This window comes from Pristis pectinata, chromosome 32 (assembly GCF_009764475.1).
Source record: "Pristis pectinata isolate sPriPec2 chromosome 32, sPriPec2.1.pri, whole genome shotgun sequence".
NCBI lineage: Eukaryota > Metazoa > Chordata > Chondrichthyes > Rhinopristiformes > Pristidae > Pristis > Pristis pectinata.
In genome coordinates, this window is record NC_067436.1 from 1,698,444 (window position 1) to 1,715,570 (window position 17,127).

General features: G+C 42.0%; 1 protein-coding gene across 3 annotated transcripts in view; it reads left to right on the top strand.

Annotated features, from left to right (window-relative positions):
- Positions 1-17,127, top strand: part of vps13c (vacuolar protein sorting 13 homolog C) — a 283,389-nt gene that overhangs the window by 171,288 nt on the left and 94,974 nt on the right. For all 3 annotated transcript variants that reach the window (XM_052042364.1, XM_052042365.1, XM_052042363.1), the window contains 8 exons: positions 122-255; positions 1,622-1,791; positions 3,283-3,515; positions 4,642-4,874; positions 8,275-8,367; positions 8,675-9,040; positions 14,814-14,903; positions 15,985-16,140. In XM_052042364.1, the coding sequence (XP_051898324.1) occupies positions 122-255; positions 1,622-1,791; positions 3,283-3,515; positions 4,642-4,874; positions 8,275-8,367; positions 8,675-9,040; positions 14,814-14,903; positions 15,985-16,140 (1,475 nt within the window). The remainder of the gene's footprint in view (positions 1-121; positions 256-1,621; positions 1,792-3,282; positions 3,516-4,641; positions 4,875-8,274; positions 8,368-8,674; positions 9,041-14,813; positions 14,904-15,984; positions 16,141-17,127) is intronic.

Sequence of the window (17,127 nt, forward strand, 5' to 3'; positions counted from 1 at the left end):
AAAGTGTGCACTCAGATTAGCTTTGATCATTTTGATATAAAGCTGTCATAGGCATTGTGACGGGTAAAAATAGTTTCACTTCAAGTTGCCACTGAGAAAATCTTTTGTATTTTGTTTGCAGCCAGCCCACAAGGGAATGTAGATGATATGCACTGTGTGGAATCAAAGGATAAACCTGAGCCATTTGAGACATTGAAGTTTGACTTCAAATTTGAAGCCCTATCGATTGTGTTGTACACCAAAGATCTCAAACAGGTGTGCTTTTCTTTTAAAGAGTTGAAAATTATTTTTAGTTCCCACATTTTCCAAAGCTGCACAACCAAGAACTCTTTCTATGGAGCTAGTGTGTAAACAGACTTTGTAGTATAAACGTACTTCATGGTATAAATACATACTATTCTGCATTCTGTTATTGTTTTCCCTTGTACTACCTCAGTGCACTGATGTGATGAAATGATCTGTATGGATGGCATGCAAAACAAAGTTTTTCACTGGACCTCGGTACCTGTGACAATAATAAACCAACTTACCAATTTATTGGTGTTTTTAAATGAGGTAAAATGGAGATTGGAAGGGCATCTCATCCAACCTGTTTGTCGTTTTAGAACATAGAACAGTGAACATTACAGCACAGTACAGGCCCTTCGGCCTATGATGTTGTGCCGACATTTTATCCTGCTCTAAGATCTATCTAACCCTTCCCTCCCACATAGCCCTCCATTTTTCTGTCATTCATATGCCTATCTAAGAGCCCCTTAAATGTCCCTAATGTATCTGGCTCCACCACCTCTGCTTGCAGTATGTTTCACGCACGCACCACTTTCTGTGTAAAAAAAAAAACACCTTACCTCTGACATCCCCCCCCTATACCTTTCTCCAGTCACCTTAAAATTATGCCCCCTCATGTTAACCATTTTCATCCTGGGAAAAAGGCTCTGACTGTCCACTCAATCTTTCATTTTGTACACCTCTATCAAGTCACCTCTCATCCTCCTTCACTCCAAAGAGAAAAGCCCTCGCTCGCTCAACCTATCCTCATAAGACATGCTCTCCAATCCAGGCAGCATCCTGGTAAATCTTCTCTGCACCTTCTCTAAAGCGTCCACATCCTTCCTATAATGAGGCGACCAGAACTGAACACAATACTCCAAGTGTGGTCTAACCAGAGTTCTATAGCGCTGCAACATCACCTCATGGCTCTTGAACTCAATACCCTGACTAATGAAGGCCAACACCATACGCCTTCTTAACAAACCTATTAACCTACACAGCAACCTTGAGGGATCTATGGACGTGGACCCCAGGATCCCTCTGTTCCTCCATATAGTTCTGTTCCTCCCCCTTCTCACCTGGCCTTTGCCCCTTCTCCATCACTGCCCTTCTTTCCCCTCCCCCTTCTCCCTCTTTCAGTAACATGTTCCTCGGAGCATTCCAATATCTCTTATTGAAAATTGTCGATCATTTTTGTGCAACTTACACCTTTGTGTCGATTGAAACTTGCTATTTATGTGCAATGTTACTGAAATGTTCATATTTTATTGTGATGTTGTAGCTTTAGTGAGCTGGATGTTCTGAATTCTCAGTGCAATGATTTTGTGAATATTTGTTTTGCATGATGAAGGCAACTGGATTGGTGGAACGCCTGGAAAGTTCACGACTGGGCGAGTTCAGGCTGCATCTCACCACTGCCTCAGGAAGGATGATCTCAGATGGGTCCTTGATGTTTGATATGAAGCTCACAACATGTACACTGGATGATCTGAGACAGGGGATTGAGAAGGTTACACAGAGGTCAGAATGATATTTCTCTTTTTGTTCTTTAATCGTGGTCCAATTCTGGCACTTGCTGACTCCTTACCTACATCGGTATTTCGGTCTACTATCTGAGGTCCACTAACCTCAGAAGGTGAGGTTAATTAATGTCTTACCTGATCTCACTAGGTTCTGTAAGTGGTGGTTTACTTAGAATTCTGTGATGTAATAATGTTAATATGGCCCTGAGACTCAGATCAAGGGGATGTCTTTATTCCTGAAATGGTTAAACACAAAATAATCAATTTTTAGTTCAGATGTGCACAAAATGTTGAGCTTGTTGGGTTTGTTTTAAAGTTGGAGCAGAAAACTGGATAAAAATTGTTGCCAGTACTTCCATGTGTGCTTATACAGTGATATCAAATGGAGCACAGTACTACTTGCACAAAATTTGATCATGGCCACAAGGTTTAAGGGTGGCTCAGGCTCTGAATCCCAAAGGGGGTTTAAACCAAAGGGTTGAGATCTACTTCAGCATTTTTTTAACCCAGCCACTGCCTGAGAGACACAGAGTCACGCAGCACCGGAACAGACCCTTCGGCCCAACTTGTCCATGCCGATTGTGTTGCCCAGTGAGCTAGTCCCATCTGCCCATGTTTGGCCCATAGTCCTCTAAACCTCTCCTATCCATGTATTTATTTAGATGGCTTTTAAATGTTGTTAATGTGTCCTCCTCAACCACTATTTCTGGCAGCTCATTCCAAATACGCACTACCCTTAGCATGAATAAACTGCCTCTGATGTCCTCTTTAAATCTCTCACCTCTGATTTTAAACCTATGCCCCCCCTATGTTTTTAGCACCCCCTCCCTGGGAAGACTATGTGTTTTTGCCCTGTCTATGCCCCTCATGATATTATACACCCCTCAGTCCCCTACGTTCCAAGGAATAAAGTCCTAGTCTATGCAACCTCCCCTTGTAACTCAGGCCTCCAAATCCTGGCAACATCCTGGTAAATCTTTTATGCACTGTCTAGTTTAATAACATCTTTTCTATAACAGGGCAACCAAAATAGTGCACAATACTCCAAGTGTGGCCTCACCAACATCTTGTATAACTGCAACATAAACCAACATCTTTTATAACTGCAACATAAATTGAGAGAGTTAAGAAAGTCAAAGGAATTCATCCTCCAGGAAGGTGTCCATTTTCCATGCCTCTCTTCCTCCAGCCTTCCTTGAGCTGACTTCCTCCATAATCTTGGCAATTGCAGTAAGGCACAGAGGAAGGGCCCCTTCTTTTGCATGCTGTGCCCTGATTTAATATGCCGTGAATTCTGGAGGCCATGCAGCGGTCCAGTCCAAGAGTTGAATTGGGCCATGATTTGGGGATCGCTGATTCCATATTTTCTCATTCTTTCCTACACTCATAAATGCCTTTGGTCTTGAATATGTTGTTATGCACATGTGTGGCATCTAATAATGTTTTACTGTGACATGGAATGTGTACAAATTATCAATATTCTCTGCAGAATGATTGAAAAAAAGCAAGGTTCTGAGGAAAATGTTATGATCGAGTTGCAATACAGTCAGCTGGAGAATGAGACCTCGATTGTCACTGTACTGGAACATTTGTATATCTGTGCCAGTGTGGAGTTCCTGCTGGATGTAGCAGATTTCTTCATCAAAGCTATTCCTGAAAAAACAGCAGATAAATCTATCCAGTTATATCCAAAGCAGAGTGGAAAGGTTTCTTCCAGCAGTGGTTAGTATAACTTTCTGCATGTTCCAAGTACAAATAATTTTACCTAATCAGAACAAATTTCTGAAAATGTTTTTAAGCTTGTGTCACTTTTGACATAACATACTGGACAGTTTGCCTTCTGAGGTGAATATTTTAAGGGAACAGTGACACAAATTGGCCAATTACGGAATTCAACTTTTTTGGGGAATTAATTTCATCATAATTAACTTTTGATAGAAATTATATTCAATACTTCATGGTTCATTCTTTTTGAGCCAGGAAAGAGAAGCCAGAGGTATGTGTGTCATTATTAGTTACAATTCATCCATGAGCAGCGTGATGTGTTCTGTAGAGTCCTAGAATAAACTGTGGTTACAGCACAGAAGGGGGTAGTTTGGCCCGTGATGTCCTAACTAATCCAAAATTAATCCCCTTTTTAGTTCTCCCCACATCCTCATTAACTCCCCCCAGATTTTACCACTTATCAACACTAGGAAAAATTTGCAGCGGCCAATTAACCAACCAACCTGCGCATCTCTGAGATGTGGGAGGAAACTGGAGCACCTGGAGGAAACCCATGTGGTCACGGGGAACCTGCAAACTCCACACAGACAGCACCAGAGGTCAGGATCGAACCCGGGACAGCGGCTCTACCAGTTGCACCGCAATGCAGCCCTAAAAAAAAATCCTTTCTACAAGGAATTGGGTGGGGATAAGGAGTTTGGAGCTGTTCAGAAATATTGTTGGAAAGAAGTTTTCTCTCTACGTGGGATTTAACATGGGCATACTCTTTGTTGACATTATATCCCAAATTAAACTAAGGCATGAAACATTGGACTAAAACTCCTGTCTTTCAAATAGTATAATACCTCATCACTTCAGGTTAATATATCATCCTAATCTCTCTCTTTAGGAATATTGTCAACTAGAGTAGGTATTGTACAAACAATTTCCTTCTGAATATTCTATTTCCTTTTGAATATTCTATTTCCTAAATAGAATCTCTTATTTTGCAAAGAAAAATTGCAGTCAGTAGAATGAAGTTAAACATCATTGTACTAAAGAAACTTTGTACATTGTTCTTGTGCATCCTTTTGGGACCTTTCATTGTTTGCAATGCCCCTTAACTTTTACTATCTTTTTCCAGCTGTGGATGCTCCAAAACAAAGGATCAACATGAAAGCAATGGTGATGAATCCTGAAGTTGTGTTTGTGGCGAATCTATCAAAGGCTGATGCCCCTGCACTTGTTGCTTCTTTCCTGTGTGACTTCTCGCTAATCCGTGAAAAACAGTCTCAAAGAATGATTGCATTGGTCAGTGACCTTAAGGTTCTGGCATGTCCGTTCCTTCAGGAGAAGAGAGGGACAAACATAACTACGGTACGAACAAGATCTTTTGGAAAAGAAATATCATGTTCGGAGTATTGTGTGCAGTTCTGGTCACCACACTATAGGAAGGATGTGGTGGTGCTGGGGAGAGAGCAGAAGAGATTCACCAGGATGTTGCCTGGATTGGAGTGCTTTAGTTATGGGGAGAGATTGGATGGGCTGAGCTTGTTTCCCCTGGCGCGATGGAGGCTGAGGGGTGACCTTAAGGATGTATATAAAACTAAGAGGTGTGGATACGCAAAAGCTTTTATCCACGGTAGGGGTACCAGGGATGGCAGACAGAATGTGGACAAACAGGTCGGTGGGCTGAAGGGCCCATTTCTGTGCTGTACAACTCTGATTCTATGACAATGTTGAGGACCTGTGAATTTTACAGAATGGAGTACTTGCATACTGAACTCTGCACCTGTCCTGTCAAGCACTTTAAGAATTTTGTACATTTCAAAGTGAATGCCACCCATTCTTCCAAGAGTGAACGGGTGTTGTCTTAGTGTAATCTCTCCTCATGACAAACCTGCCATCCAGAAAATGAGATGTGTACATTCTTTAGGGTTGAGGGTGACTTGCTTTTAATTAGGTTCTGTGACTTCTTTGTGGGGTCTGAAAATTCAGCCAAAGATTGGACAGTAGTTACTTGTCACAGCAGATGAATAGATGAGTAGAATGAGAAGTGTGTGTTGCTTCGATTTCTTTCTGGGCTCCCATGTCCTCCTCAGAAAATTCACTGTGCCTTCCTTAATGCTGCCCCTCCATTTTGATTGGTCCCAGTAAAGGGATTCCCACAAGTTAGTGAGGTTGTTAAATTTTTTTCAAGGAGGTTTAGATAACATCAGAATCTAGTGTCAGGTATGTGAACACTGTGCCCCCTCCCCCATGGAGGGGGCTAGAAATAATTAGAGCCACATATTGAAGATTTGGCCTGTAGATCCACATATTGAAGATTTGGCCTGGGAGTAGATGTTGACACTGGAGAGCTTTGTGGAGACAGCATTAGTCGTACCTCTCTGCTGCAGCAGGCTGTCTGTCTCCAAACAACACAAGGAATAGGAGTAAGCCATTGGCCCCTCGAGCTTGCTCTACGATTGAACAAGATTGTGGCTGATCTACCTCAAAGCAATTTTCTTCTCTAATCCCATATGTCTTGATTGGTTAATATCCAAAAATCTATCACTGTGTTTTGAATGAACTTCTTGACCCGGTGCCACCACTTGTGACCAGTGAGGTTGAAAAGGCTCTATATCAACTGAAAAATAACAAGGATCCAGACCAGACAATTTGTTGATTTTCCTGTTTAAGTTTGAAAACTTGGCAGAGAAGAATTGACACATTTAACAGCCTAATCTGGGAAAAGGAGGTATGCAGGTGGACCTCAGATGTTGCGATTGTAAGGACCTTCAAGAAAGAAGGCAAGACCTCTTGTGATAAATGCAATGGCATCATCTGCTTTCTTCCTCAGGAAAATTCATCACAAGAGACCTCAGTACCTTGGTGAGCAAAGAACTATTTCCTGAAATGTAGTGTAGGTTCCATCCATGAAGGAGTGCGGTGAACACGATCTTCATGCAACAACTCCATGAGAAATGACAAAGTTGAAGAAAGGAAAAGAAGGATATATCTCTAGGTTAGGTTAAAAGCTGATGGCATTTGGATGAGTCGTGTGAAGGTCTGATGTCACTCCAAGTGATCCGTTTCTGGGCTGTAACTTGGACTACTTGGAACTAGATGCAATGTGATGGGAGGGGACGTGTTGCTGCACAGCTGCAGTGGAGGATGCCAACCAATAACAGTCTATTTGATCAAATATAAATTTATACAGGAAACATGAGAAATGTTGAAGGGACTGGATGGTTTTGAGTGTTGAGTAGTGAATTTACCTGTGCTAGTTCATCACGTTTATGCCTGTGAGCAGGTGCACCTGTCCACTTGGAGACTGAGTAATTTCAGCCTTTAAAAGAAAATGATGGAAGTATCTTGATTCAGACAAGATAAAACAGAAGCTGATTTTTTTTTAGCCAAGTGTATAGTTTTCCACAGTTCTTGAATATCTAAATATACAGATTTCTTGAAGAATGAATATGTCCAATAAGATTGTCAATTGTTTTTCTTTTGCTAATTGAAATTCTTTTTTAATTGAAATTGCTAATTCTTTTGCATTGAAACCCACTGGCCTAGTAATAAAGAAAATGTTGATTTGGTGGAATGCTATATTCGCAATTCTCTTTTCAATTCATATGCTTTATTTAACTGAAATATGAATGCAATCACTTACTGTTTCTGTCTTGGGTTCTGTTCAGCAAAAAACAAACTGGAGGAACTCAGAGTGTTGAGCAGCATCAGTGGAAGGAAATGGAGAATTAATGTTTCAGGTCAAGACCCTTCATCTGGGCTGAAAGAGTAGAGGGGAGATAGTGTAAAGAGAGATAGGGGAGGGCTGGAGCAAGAGTTGGCAAGTGATAGGTGGATTCAGGTGAGGAGGGTTTGATAGGTGGGGGGATGGAGGGGTGGAAATAGAGTCAGAGGCTGGGATGTGATAGTTGGAGGCAACAAAGGGCTGCGGATGATGGAATCTGATCGGAAAAGAAGGTGGAGCATGGAACCTTGTAAGAGGTGGGGAGAGCAGATGGGAACAGTTGGGGGCGGGGTGGGAACACAGTGGGAGGAGTGTGTGGGTGATGGGCAGATAGAGTGAGTGGAGGAGGGAAAAGAAACAGGGTGATTGGGGGTGGGGGGTGGATGGGCTGCTTTTACTCTTCCCCTCCTCTCCACCTCTTTATACTGGCTATCTCCGCTCTATCTTTCAGTCCAGATGAAGGTTCTTGACCTGAAATATCAACTGTCCATTTCCCTCCACAGATGCTGCCTGACCTGCTGAGTTCCTTCAACAGTTTGTTTTTTTTGCTCTAGATTACAGTATCCACAGTCTCTTATGTCTAGAGTTCTATTTTCAATAAGCTTGTAAGCTTAGCTGTTTCTGACCGAACTAAATTAACTGAACAGTATCTGGAATGAAGCTGAACTCCCTAGTGGAAATCTAGTGTTGGTTCACCCTCAAAATGCAATCTGTCCCAAAAATGTTGCCTTTTACCTGCTGCATTGAAAATTGTGACAACGATGTTTTCTAAATGTGAGATACTTAAAGAAGCCAAATTGAGCATTTTGTGGGGCGGGGTGGTGTGGTTGCAATACCGAGGAAATTAATTTGAAATTTTAAAGACTAAGGTTCTGAGATGATTATTCAGTAGTGTTAAGGGAGTAGAGGCACGTGAATTGACCTACAGATGAGCAACAGTGTCATTCGTGGAAGAATTGCCATAATGTCCTGAAGTTCTCAGATGTCTTCAGACTACTTTAAAGAAGCTCCCTTCATTGTTACTCTATTGTGTCTTTACAGGTGTTGCAGCCTTGTGCCTTGGCCTTGCAGTTCTGTGAGCCCACTGCTGGGCCACAAAACATCAGTCTTAAAATAGGAGAGATAAACTTGAAGGTAAGCTAATGTACTCATGTTTTTGCGTTGCTTAAACTCCACTGTGTTAATGAGCAATTCTGAAATAAATTAATAGATATTTGGGAGGTGCAAATGCACTGAATTTCAGTCTTCATATTACAGATGTGAACTCTGCCAATATCAGTATCCTTAATTTCCTTTGATATTGATGTTGTTTAAACTCTGTTATTTCTGACCTGTAATATAAAAACATGATACTTATTCTCTAAGAAAGTAATATTGCCTTTCGTTTAACCTTAAACCAGTGAATGATTATTTTCACTACACAGTTTTCTTTTATTTAAAGGTATCGCCAATCATTCTGAACACTGTTATGACAATCATGTCTGTGATAGCACCTAAAGTGAACGAGGTAGAAATGCTTCAACCAGTGGACACAGTAACTGACCTCTGGGCCGTGAAGGATGTGCTCAATTGCAATTATTGGTTCTTGGGGGTTGACAATGCCCATGAAGCCACAGAGACTTATTCAGAAGAAAATTACCAAAGGACTGGGGAGTCCTTCAAGATAGATGTTTCATTAATAACAGTAACGCTTGAATGTGGGCTGGGCCATTGCACCATTCCCTTACTTCTGACCGAGTCAACGTTTTCTGGAAGGATTGAAAACTGGACATCACTCATCAGTGTTGATTCAAACATGACTCTTGAGGTAATTTGTTTTCTCCTTGATCAGGATACACAATATATTGATAACATATACAAAAGAAGCAATTTTTGTATGCTTCTTTACCAGATATTTAATATAGTGCTTAGCACTGCAATATATATTTCAATCCAAACAAAGTGAAGAAACTTAGGTTTATGTAGTTTCTTTTGTAGCCTCAGAAATGCCAAAGCGATGTATAGTAATCCTTATAAAGCAGGGAATGAAGAGGCCAATCTAAGTATATTTTGTTTCTGTGATATTAGTTGAAGGGTAATTATTAGGAAGGATGGTAAGGAATGCTGTTGTGCTCCTTGCATTGTTCAGAGGGATCTTTTCTTAACCTGACAATTCACTAATACCTAATGTTGAAAGATGATTTGATGATTACAGTATAGTCGTCTGATGCTGTACATTTCTGCAGGGTGTTGCACAGCAAATTGCATCTTGTCCCCTACCTGTACAACCACATTCAGTCATGCATCCTTTAATTAAATGTTGGATGAGAAGTGTTGGGGATAGAAGATTGGCTGACTGGCAGAAGACAGAGAGTGGGGATGAAGGGGTCCTTCTCAGGATGGCTGTCAGTGACTAGTGGAGTTCCACAGGGGTCAGTGTTGGGTCTGCAACTTTTCACTTTGTACATTAATGATCTGGATGAAGGAACTGATGACATTGTGGCCAAGTTTGCAGATGATACTAAGATAGGTGGAGGGACAGGTAGTGTCGCAGAGTCAGGGAGTCTGTAGAAGGAGTTGGACAGGTTGGGAGAGTGGGCAGAGAAGTGGCAGATAGGGATACAGTGTAGGGAAGTGTATGGTTATGCACTTTGGTAGGAAGAATAAAGGTGTGGACTATTTTCTAAATGGGGAGAGAATTCAGAAATCAGAGGTGCAAAGGGGCTTGAGAGTCCTAGTTCAGGATTCCATTCAGGTTAACTTGCAGGTTGAGTTGGTAGTAAGGGCAGCAAATGCAATGTTAGCATTCACTTTGAGAGGACTAGAACATAAAAGCAAGGACGTAATGCTGAGGCTTTATAAGACATTGGTCAGACCACATTTGAAATATTCTGAGCAATTTTGGGCCCCATATCTAAGGAAGGATGTTGCTGGCCCTGGAGATGGTCCAGAGTTGGTTCACAAGAACAATCCCAGGAACGAAAGGCTTGACGTATGAGGAGCGTTTGATGTCTCTGGGCTTGTACTCGATGGAGTTCAGAAGGATGAGGGGGGGATCTCATTGAAACCTACTGGATACTGAAAGGCCTGGATAGAGTGGATGTGGAGAGGATGTTTCCATCAGTGGGAGAGTTTCGGATCAGAGGGCACAGCCTCAGAACAAAAGGATGTCCCTTTAAAACTGAGATGAGGGGGAATTTCTTCAGCCAGAGGGTGGAGAATCTCTGGAATTCATTGCCTCAGAGGGCTGTGGAGGCAATGTCGTTAGGTATATTTAAGACAGAGATTGATAGGTTCTTGATTGGTAAGGGGGTTAAGGGTTATGAGGAGAAGTGGGAGAATGGGGTTGAGAAAAGAAAAAAAAATCAGCCATGATTGAATGACGGAGTAGACTCGGGTGGGATGAATTCTGGTCTTATGGGTGCTTGACAGGTAGATAGAAGCGTTTTCCTTCTTCGAGTGTTTGCAATCAGGGATCACAATTGTAAGATAAAGGATCAGCCATTCAAGACAGAGGTGCATTGCTATGGTAGTGAATTGTGGAATTCTTTACCCAACGTTGTTATGGACTCTGTTGCTGAGTATATTGGGACTTGTCTGGGCAACAAGACCAATAAATGCAGGAGGGATTGAGTCTTAGCAAAAGATGGAAGCTTGTTCCATCGAGACCATGATGCCAGTGGAATCGCGTAATTATTTACACTTAAGAGGCATTTAGACAAGCACTAAAAAAGGCAAGGCATAGAAGGATACAGTCTTAATGAAGGCAAGTGGATGGACCAAAGGTCTGTGCTGTACGATTCTGTGACTCTAAAGCTAGTGTCCTTGTGAAGGGTTTACTGGTGATTTGGGGAAGGTTGAAGCTACTTTGATGGGTGGGTGAATGGTTGACACATGAGGGTAACATCAAAAAGTTGCAAAAAGGATTGGGAGTCACAGTGCGGTGCAACATGGAAACGCGTCCATTGGTCCATCTGTGCCGATCATCCAGCACCCATTTTGAAACTAATCCTACCCTAGCCCATTTTATTCCTCCTACATTCCCATCTCTCCAGCTCTCCCCAGATCCTTTCACTTGTTACAGTGCCCAGTGAACCTATGGAGAGAATCGAGCTGGCTAAAAACTGGCTTCCAGAACAACTAATGTTGTTTCCTTACTCGAGAAGGGCAGTAGGGACTTGTCTGGAAACAACAGGCTGACGATCCTCGTATCAGTCATAGAGAAGTTATTGGAGAAGATTCGGAGGGACAGGATTTACGTTCACTTTGAAAGGCGGGGACGTGAGGAGGAGTCAGCGTGGTGTTGTGCAGGGGAGATCATATCTGACAAGTTTGACTTTTTTTAAGGAGGTGGTTGGGAAAAATGACTAGGATAGAACAGTAGATGTGGTTATTGTTGTTCCCAGTTCTTGATTATGAACTAAATTTAAATTTCATGGCTGCATGGTGTGATTTGAACTCTGGTTTCTGGATTGTTATTCCAGGCATATGGATTACTAGTCCAGTAATTTTAACAACTGCACCACAACCTTTGCTGCCTGTGACTTGAGTCCAGGTTGCTGGGAGGTAACAGAGTAGTGGTTTGTCCTGCAGTCATTGATTTGCATCACAGCAGTCCTTGAGTCTCTTGCTTGGACAATGACAATATCTAGTGCCTCGATCAGGTGTGTTGTCATGAGACCCTTGTCCTTGGCTCTCTGATAAATGGTGTGTTGTTTCGGGCAAGACTGGTTCCCCAAGATTTTGTTCCACTGCAGGCAACAAACTTTTACCCTTTAGATTCTTTTTCTTGGGACTGGAACGTGAGAGCATGGAGGGGATTGGGGAAGGGAGATGGAGAGGGGTTTGTGGGGAGGGCAAGGGGAGGCTAGAGCAGGGAAGGCAGGAGGGGATGTGGTGAAAGGTTGCAAGAGAGGGTGTGGGATTGAGAGGGCCTGAAGAAGGTGGGTTAGAGGGTGTGAGGGATATCTCACTATAGATGAGATTCAGGGACACAGGATCAAGATTAGTTGAGAGGTTGGGAGGCGAGGGGATTGACTTGTAGGAGATCATGGGCATGGGCAGAGCCTGTTCTCCAGCCCTCTTGGATCTCCTTGCAACTGAACCAAGACCTTATTCTGTTAAGCCTGTCTGTGGTGTGCTCTGGCCATCCCATGTAGCAGATGTCATTGCACAGGGAACTCCCTGCCAACGCTCATCGTTAAGTTGAGAACTCTCACGACCAACACAATATCAACAGATCTAAATGTCACTTTAGTGTTATAGCTTGGAAGTTCCGTCACTGACCACTGCCCTGAGTGAGAATGACAGGCAGATGGTGACCAGCTCAATGAACAGGATGGTGGAAGGACAAGCCAGAAGAGCCATGCCATCTTCATGGGTTTTACCATCTAGAGTGAGCTAGCTCAATGTCATTGGTGCATGCACCTTGACCCTGCAGGCTATGACTGCTGAGGGGAATGCTTACACTGACTCTGAGAAAACCCGAGCCTCTGTCCCAGAGGGAGATAAATTAATGCTCCTGGGTGACTTCATTGCTTAAGTTGGGAAGGCTCCAAACCTCTACAAAGTAGTAATGGGAGAAGGGAGAACAGTAGACTTGAAGTAGAAGGGAGAAAAGGAGAACAAACTCCAACAGAGTTGTCTGCCTGACACAACACTTGAAACACAATTAAGAGTGCTATATAAATAGGAAGTCTTGAAATACTATTGTTGTGGTTCATTGTGGGACATTCCTGCCTCGGAACCATTCGAAAGAATTGAGCGTCATTTTGGTTCCAGTGCCAGACTGACAGGATGTCACACCTGGCCTTTTAGGTGGAAATATCAGATCTTATAACATTACACTAAAAAAGAGGAGGGTTCTTCCCACCTATTTTGGACGGCATTTGTCATCAACATTACCAAAACAAGTTATATTCTTGTGCGTGGGAGCTTGGTGTATGGGGAAATTTGCAACCCAACTTGCTGCGTTATAACCCAGCATTTGGAAAGGTAAGGACTGATTAAGGATAGTCAGTATGGCTTTGTGTGAGGGAAACCATGTCTCATGGATTTGATTGAGTTTTTTTGAAGAGATGACGGAGTATTGACAAGGGCAGGGCAGTACATGTGGTCTACATGGACTTTAGCAAAGGCTTTTCACAAAGTTTCCATGTGGTTGACTGGTCCGGAAGGTGAGATCACATGGGATCCATGGTGAGCGAGCCAATTGGAAACAGAATTGGCTTGGTGGAAGGAGACAGAGGGTGACGGTGGAGGGTTGTTTTCCAGGTTGGAGGCCTGTGACCAGTGGTGTGCCACACAGATCAGTGTTGAGTCCACTGTTGTTTGTCATCTGTAATTAATGATTTGGATGATGCGTTGTTAACGTGGTTAGTAAGTTTTGTGGACGACACTAAAATTGGTGATGTAGTAGACAGTGAAGAGGGTTGTCTAAGTTCACAAGGGGATCTAGACCCACTGGGAAGTGGACCAGAGAATGGTAAATGGAATTTAACTTGGACAAGCGCGAGATGTTGCATGTTGGTAAGTTAATCCAAGACAGGACTTGCACAGTAAATGGTAGGGCCATAGAAAGTGTTGTAGAACAGAGGGACCCATGAGCACAGGTACATAGTTCCCTGAAAGTGGAGATGCAGGTAGAAAGGGTGGTGAAGGTGTCTGGGACACTGACATTCATCAGTCAGGGCATTGAGGACGAGAGCAACAAACAATCTGCTGGAGGAACTCAGTGGGTCAAGCAGCATCTGTGGGAGGGAAGGAATTGTCGACGTTTCGGGTCAAAACCCTGCATGTCAAGCCGAAATGTCGACAATTCCTTTCCTCCAACAGATGCTGCTCAACCCACTGAGTTCCTCCAGCAGATTGTTAGTTGTTCCAGACTCCAGCATCTGCAGTCTCTTCTGTCTCCATTGAGTACAAGAGTTGGGACGCTATGTTACAGCTGTACAAGACGTTGGTGAGGCCGCACTTGGAATACTGTGTGCAGTTCTGGTCATCAGGGTATGTCATTGAGCTGGAAGGGGTGCAGAAATGTTTCGTGAGGATGTTACTAGAACTGGAGGGCTTGAACTATAAGGAGAGACTGGATAGGTTGGGACTTTTTTTCCCTGGAGCGTAAGAGACTGAGGGGTGACTTTACAGAGTTCATAAAATCACGAGGAGCATTGATAAAGTGAATGTCTTTTTCCCAGGGTAGGGGAGTCTAACACTGGAGGGCACAGGTTTGAGGTGAGAGGGGAAATATTTAAAAGGGAACTGAGGGGCAACTTTTTCACACAGATGGTGTTGGGTATGTGGAACGAGCTGCCAAATGAAGTGATACAGGCAGGTACAATTACAACGTTTAAAAGACATTTCAACAGGTACCTAGATAGGAAGGGTTTTGAGGGAAATGAACCAAATGCAGGGAAATGGGACTAACTCAAGTTGACAGCTTGGACGAGTTGGGCCAAAGGGCCTGTTTCCATGCTGTATGACTCCATGACCCCTATGACTCTACTAATATAACCAAATGTTTGTTTTAAACTGTTTTAATCCAGTTCATGGAGTATTTTTTTGGAAAACAGGCAATTGAATTATATTCATCTTTATTTTAGATCCTTTATTATAATGAACTGAATGCGGTGTGGGAGCCCCTCCTGGAGCATGTAGTTCCAGGAGAGAAAAGGTGGAGTCTGACACTTCAGGTAATGAGATGTTGTACAGATTATCTTGGTGCAATTTCATTGGAATAAGTTTGCTGCTTAAACTAGATTCTGGTCAGCTTAGTGCACACTGTGTATTGTCCAGCCTTGCTTGTGATTTTTAAAAGATCATTTGTTCAACTAAAATTATCTGCATGGAATAGAATTTTTAAACAAAACCTAAATTATTAAGTGCACAGCTTACAAATGTAGGCTTGTGGAAATGTAGAATTCACTTGTTCTGACAAATATTAAACACATATTAAATTTAACCTCCTAAATATCTTTTTTTAAGCTGTAATGCTGGTGTTTCTTTACATATTTTATAATATAACTTTTAAACTGGGTATGTTGATTCTTGGCATCAGACTGCAAGTATAGAAGTGACATGCTGCTGTCTTTAATTTTAGCATGTCAGACTTAAACTTCGAACCTTATGCAGTGCTGGATATTTTTCCCAGCATGTTTATTTCATACTATTTATTTGCTATTAAAGCACCACCGTTTTACTTTATTGAAACCCCCACAGGCCCAGAAGGATACAGACCTAATGCAGGCAAATGGGATTAGTGTAGACGGGCAAAAAGGTCAGCATGGATTTGGTGGGCTGAAGGGCTTGATTCTATGCTGTACAGTCTACGACTCTACAACCACTTATTTCTCTTTTGGTATTAATTGATACCAACATATTGAGTAACTGATTGAACCTTCTGGTTTAAGTTTTTATGCCAGTTGATGGGTAAGAACTTTGGTACCTCAAATTTTAGATTGTATTGGATTTACATTTATCAAAGTTGAGTTATTATTGAGGGAGATAGTTGATAGTTCATATAAGTAGCATTCACAAGAAAAACATAAATTATTCATAAATTATACAAAACTTCTATAAGAAAGAACACGATTAGAAAAAAAAAGTCCATTTTAGTGCAAAATGATTAAAGTGGTCATCGTGTTGCAAAACTGTAGTGATTAAGGTTGTGCCGGTTGGTTCAAGATACGAATGGTTTAAGGGAAGTAGCTGTTCTTGAACCTGGTGTTGTGTGCCATGTTAGATTATTTATGTCTGTTTTTGCTTTATGGTTAGATGAAAACCAACATGAGATCGGACAAAGCTCTCGTTCCGGGCGATGATTTCCTTCTAATTCCTGATCCACAGACTGCCATTACTATTTCTTCCAAGGACATAATGAATATCACAGTATCCAAGTGCAGCCTGAATGTCATGAATATCTTAGCCAAGGTGAAAGAACATGACTAAAAACCTTAGAATTTTAAGCAGATTTTAATGTTTTAACATTGTTTCGCTGTAAAATTTCAGCCTCAGAGAAAGTTCCCAATTCTGTATTTAAAAAAATGTTTATCGGTTTACTTTGTATATCTTCTTATACAAAGTACAAAAGTACCGTAAAAAAAAATCTCATCCTCTTGTGTAGCATTATAGGTAATATCAATGTGCGGAGCAGAGATATGGCCTGTATGTGGACTGGTTTCCTCCCACATTCCAAAGACGTACGGGTTACGAAGTTGTGGGCATGCTACGTAGGCGCTGGAAGCGTGGCGACATTTGCGGGCTGCCCCCAGAACACTCTACGCAAAGATGCATTTCACTGTGTGTTTTGATGTACATGTGACAAATAAAGAAATCTTATCTTAATAGATTTGAAACGGAATTTTTTGAGCCGCATTATTTTTGTATTAGCTAAACAATGCCAGTGCAGAATGAAGCACATGACAGTCAGCCCTGATTGTCAATCTTCAAGAACACCTCTCCCACATTCTATTCCATTTTGCAGCTATTGTGTTCACAACAGCAGTTACAAAATATGTTGTTTGCCATTTCAAGTAGTTGAAATCAGAAATTTTTATTAGTCTATTTCTCTGCAAACCATAAATGTTCTCATTTAGTGGTAAATTTGCAAATAGTAGTGTTACAAACAAAACCAGAAAATGCTGGAAATGCTCAGCAGGTCAGGCCACATCAGTGGGAAGAGAAACAGTTAACATTTCAGGTTGTAGACCCTTTGTCAGAACTGAAAAGGAGACAAAAGTTTAGGGAGAGAGAACGTAGACAAAGAATATAGGAGTTGTGAGGTGCAGAGCAGGAGGCCAAACCCAGCAGGTCAGGCAGGACATGTCCTCCACTCGCAGGAAGAGAAAAAAGGGAAGAAGCTGAGCTAATATCACAGATAGATGACTGAAACAGACTGAAAAGTCAAGTTACTTGAAG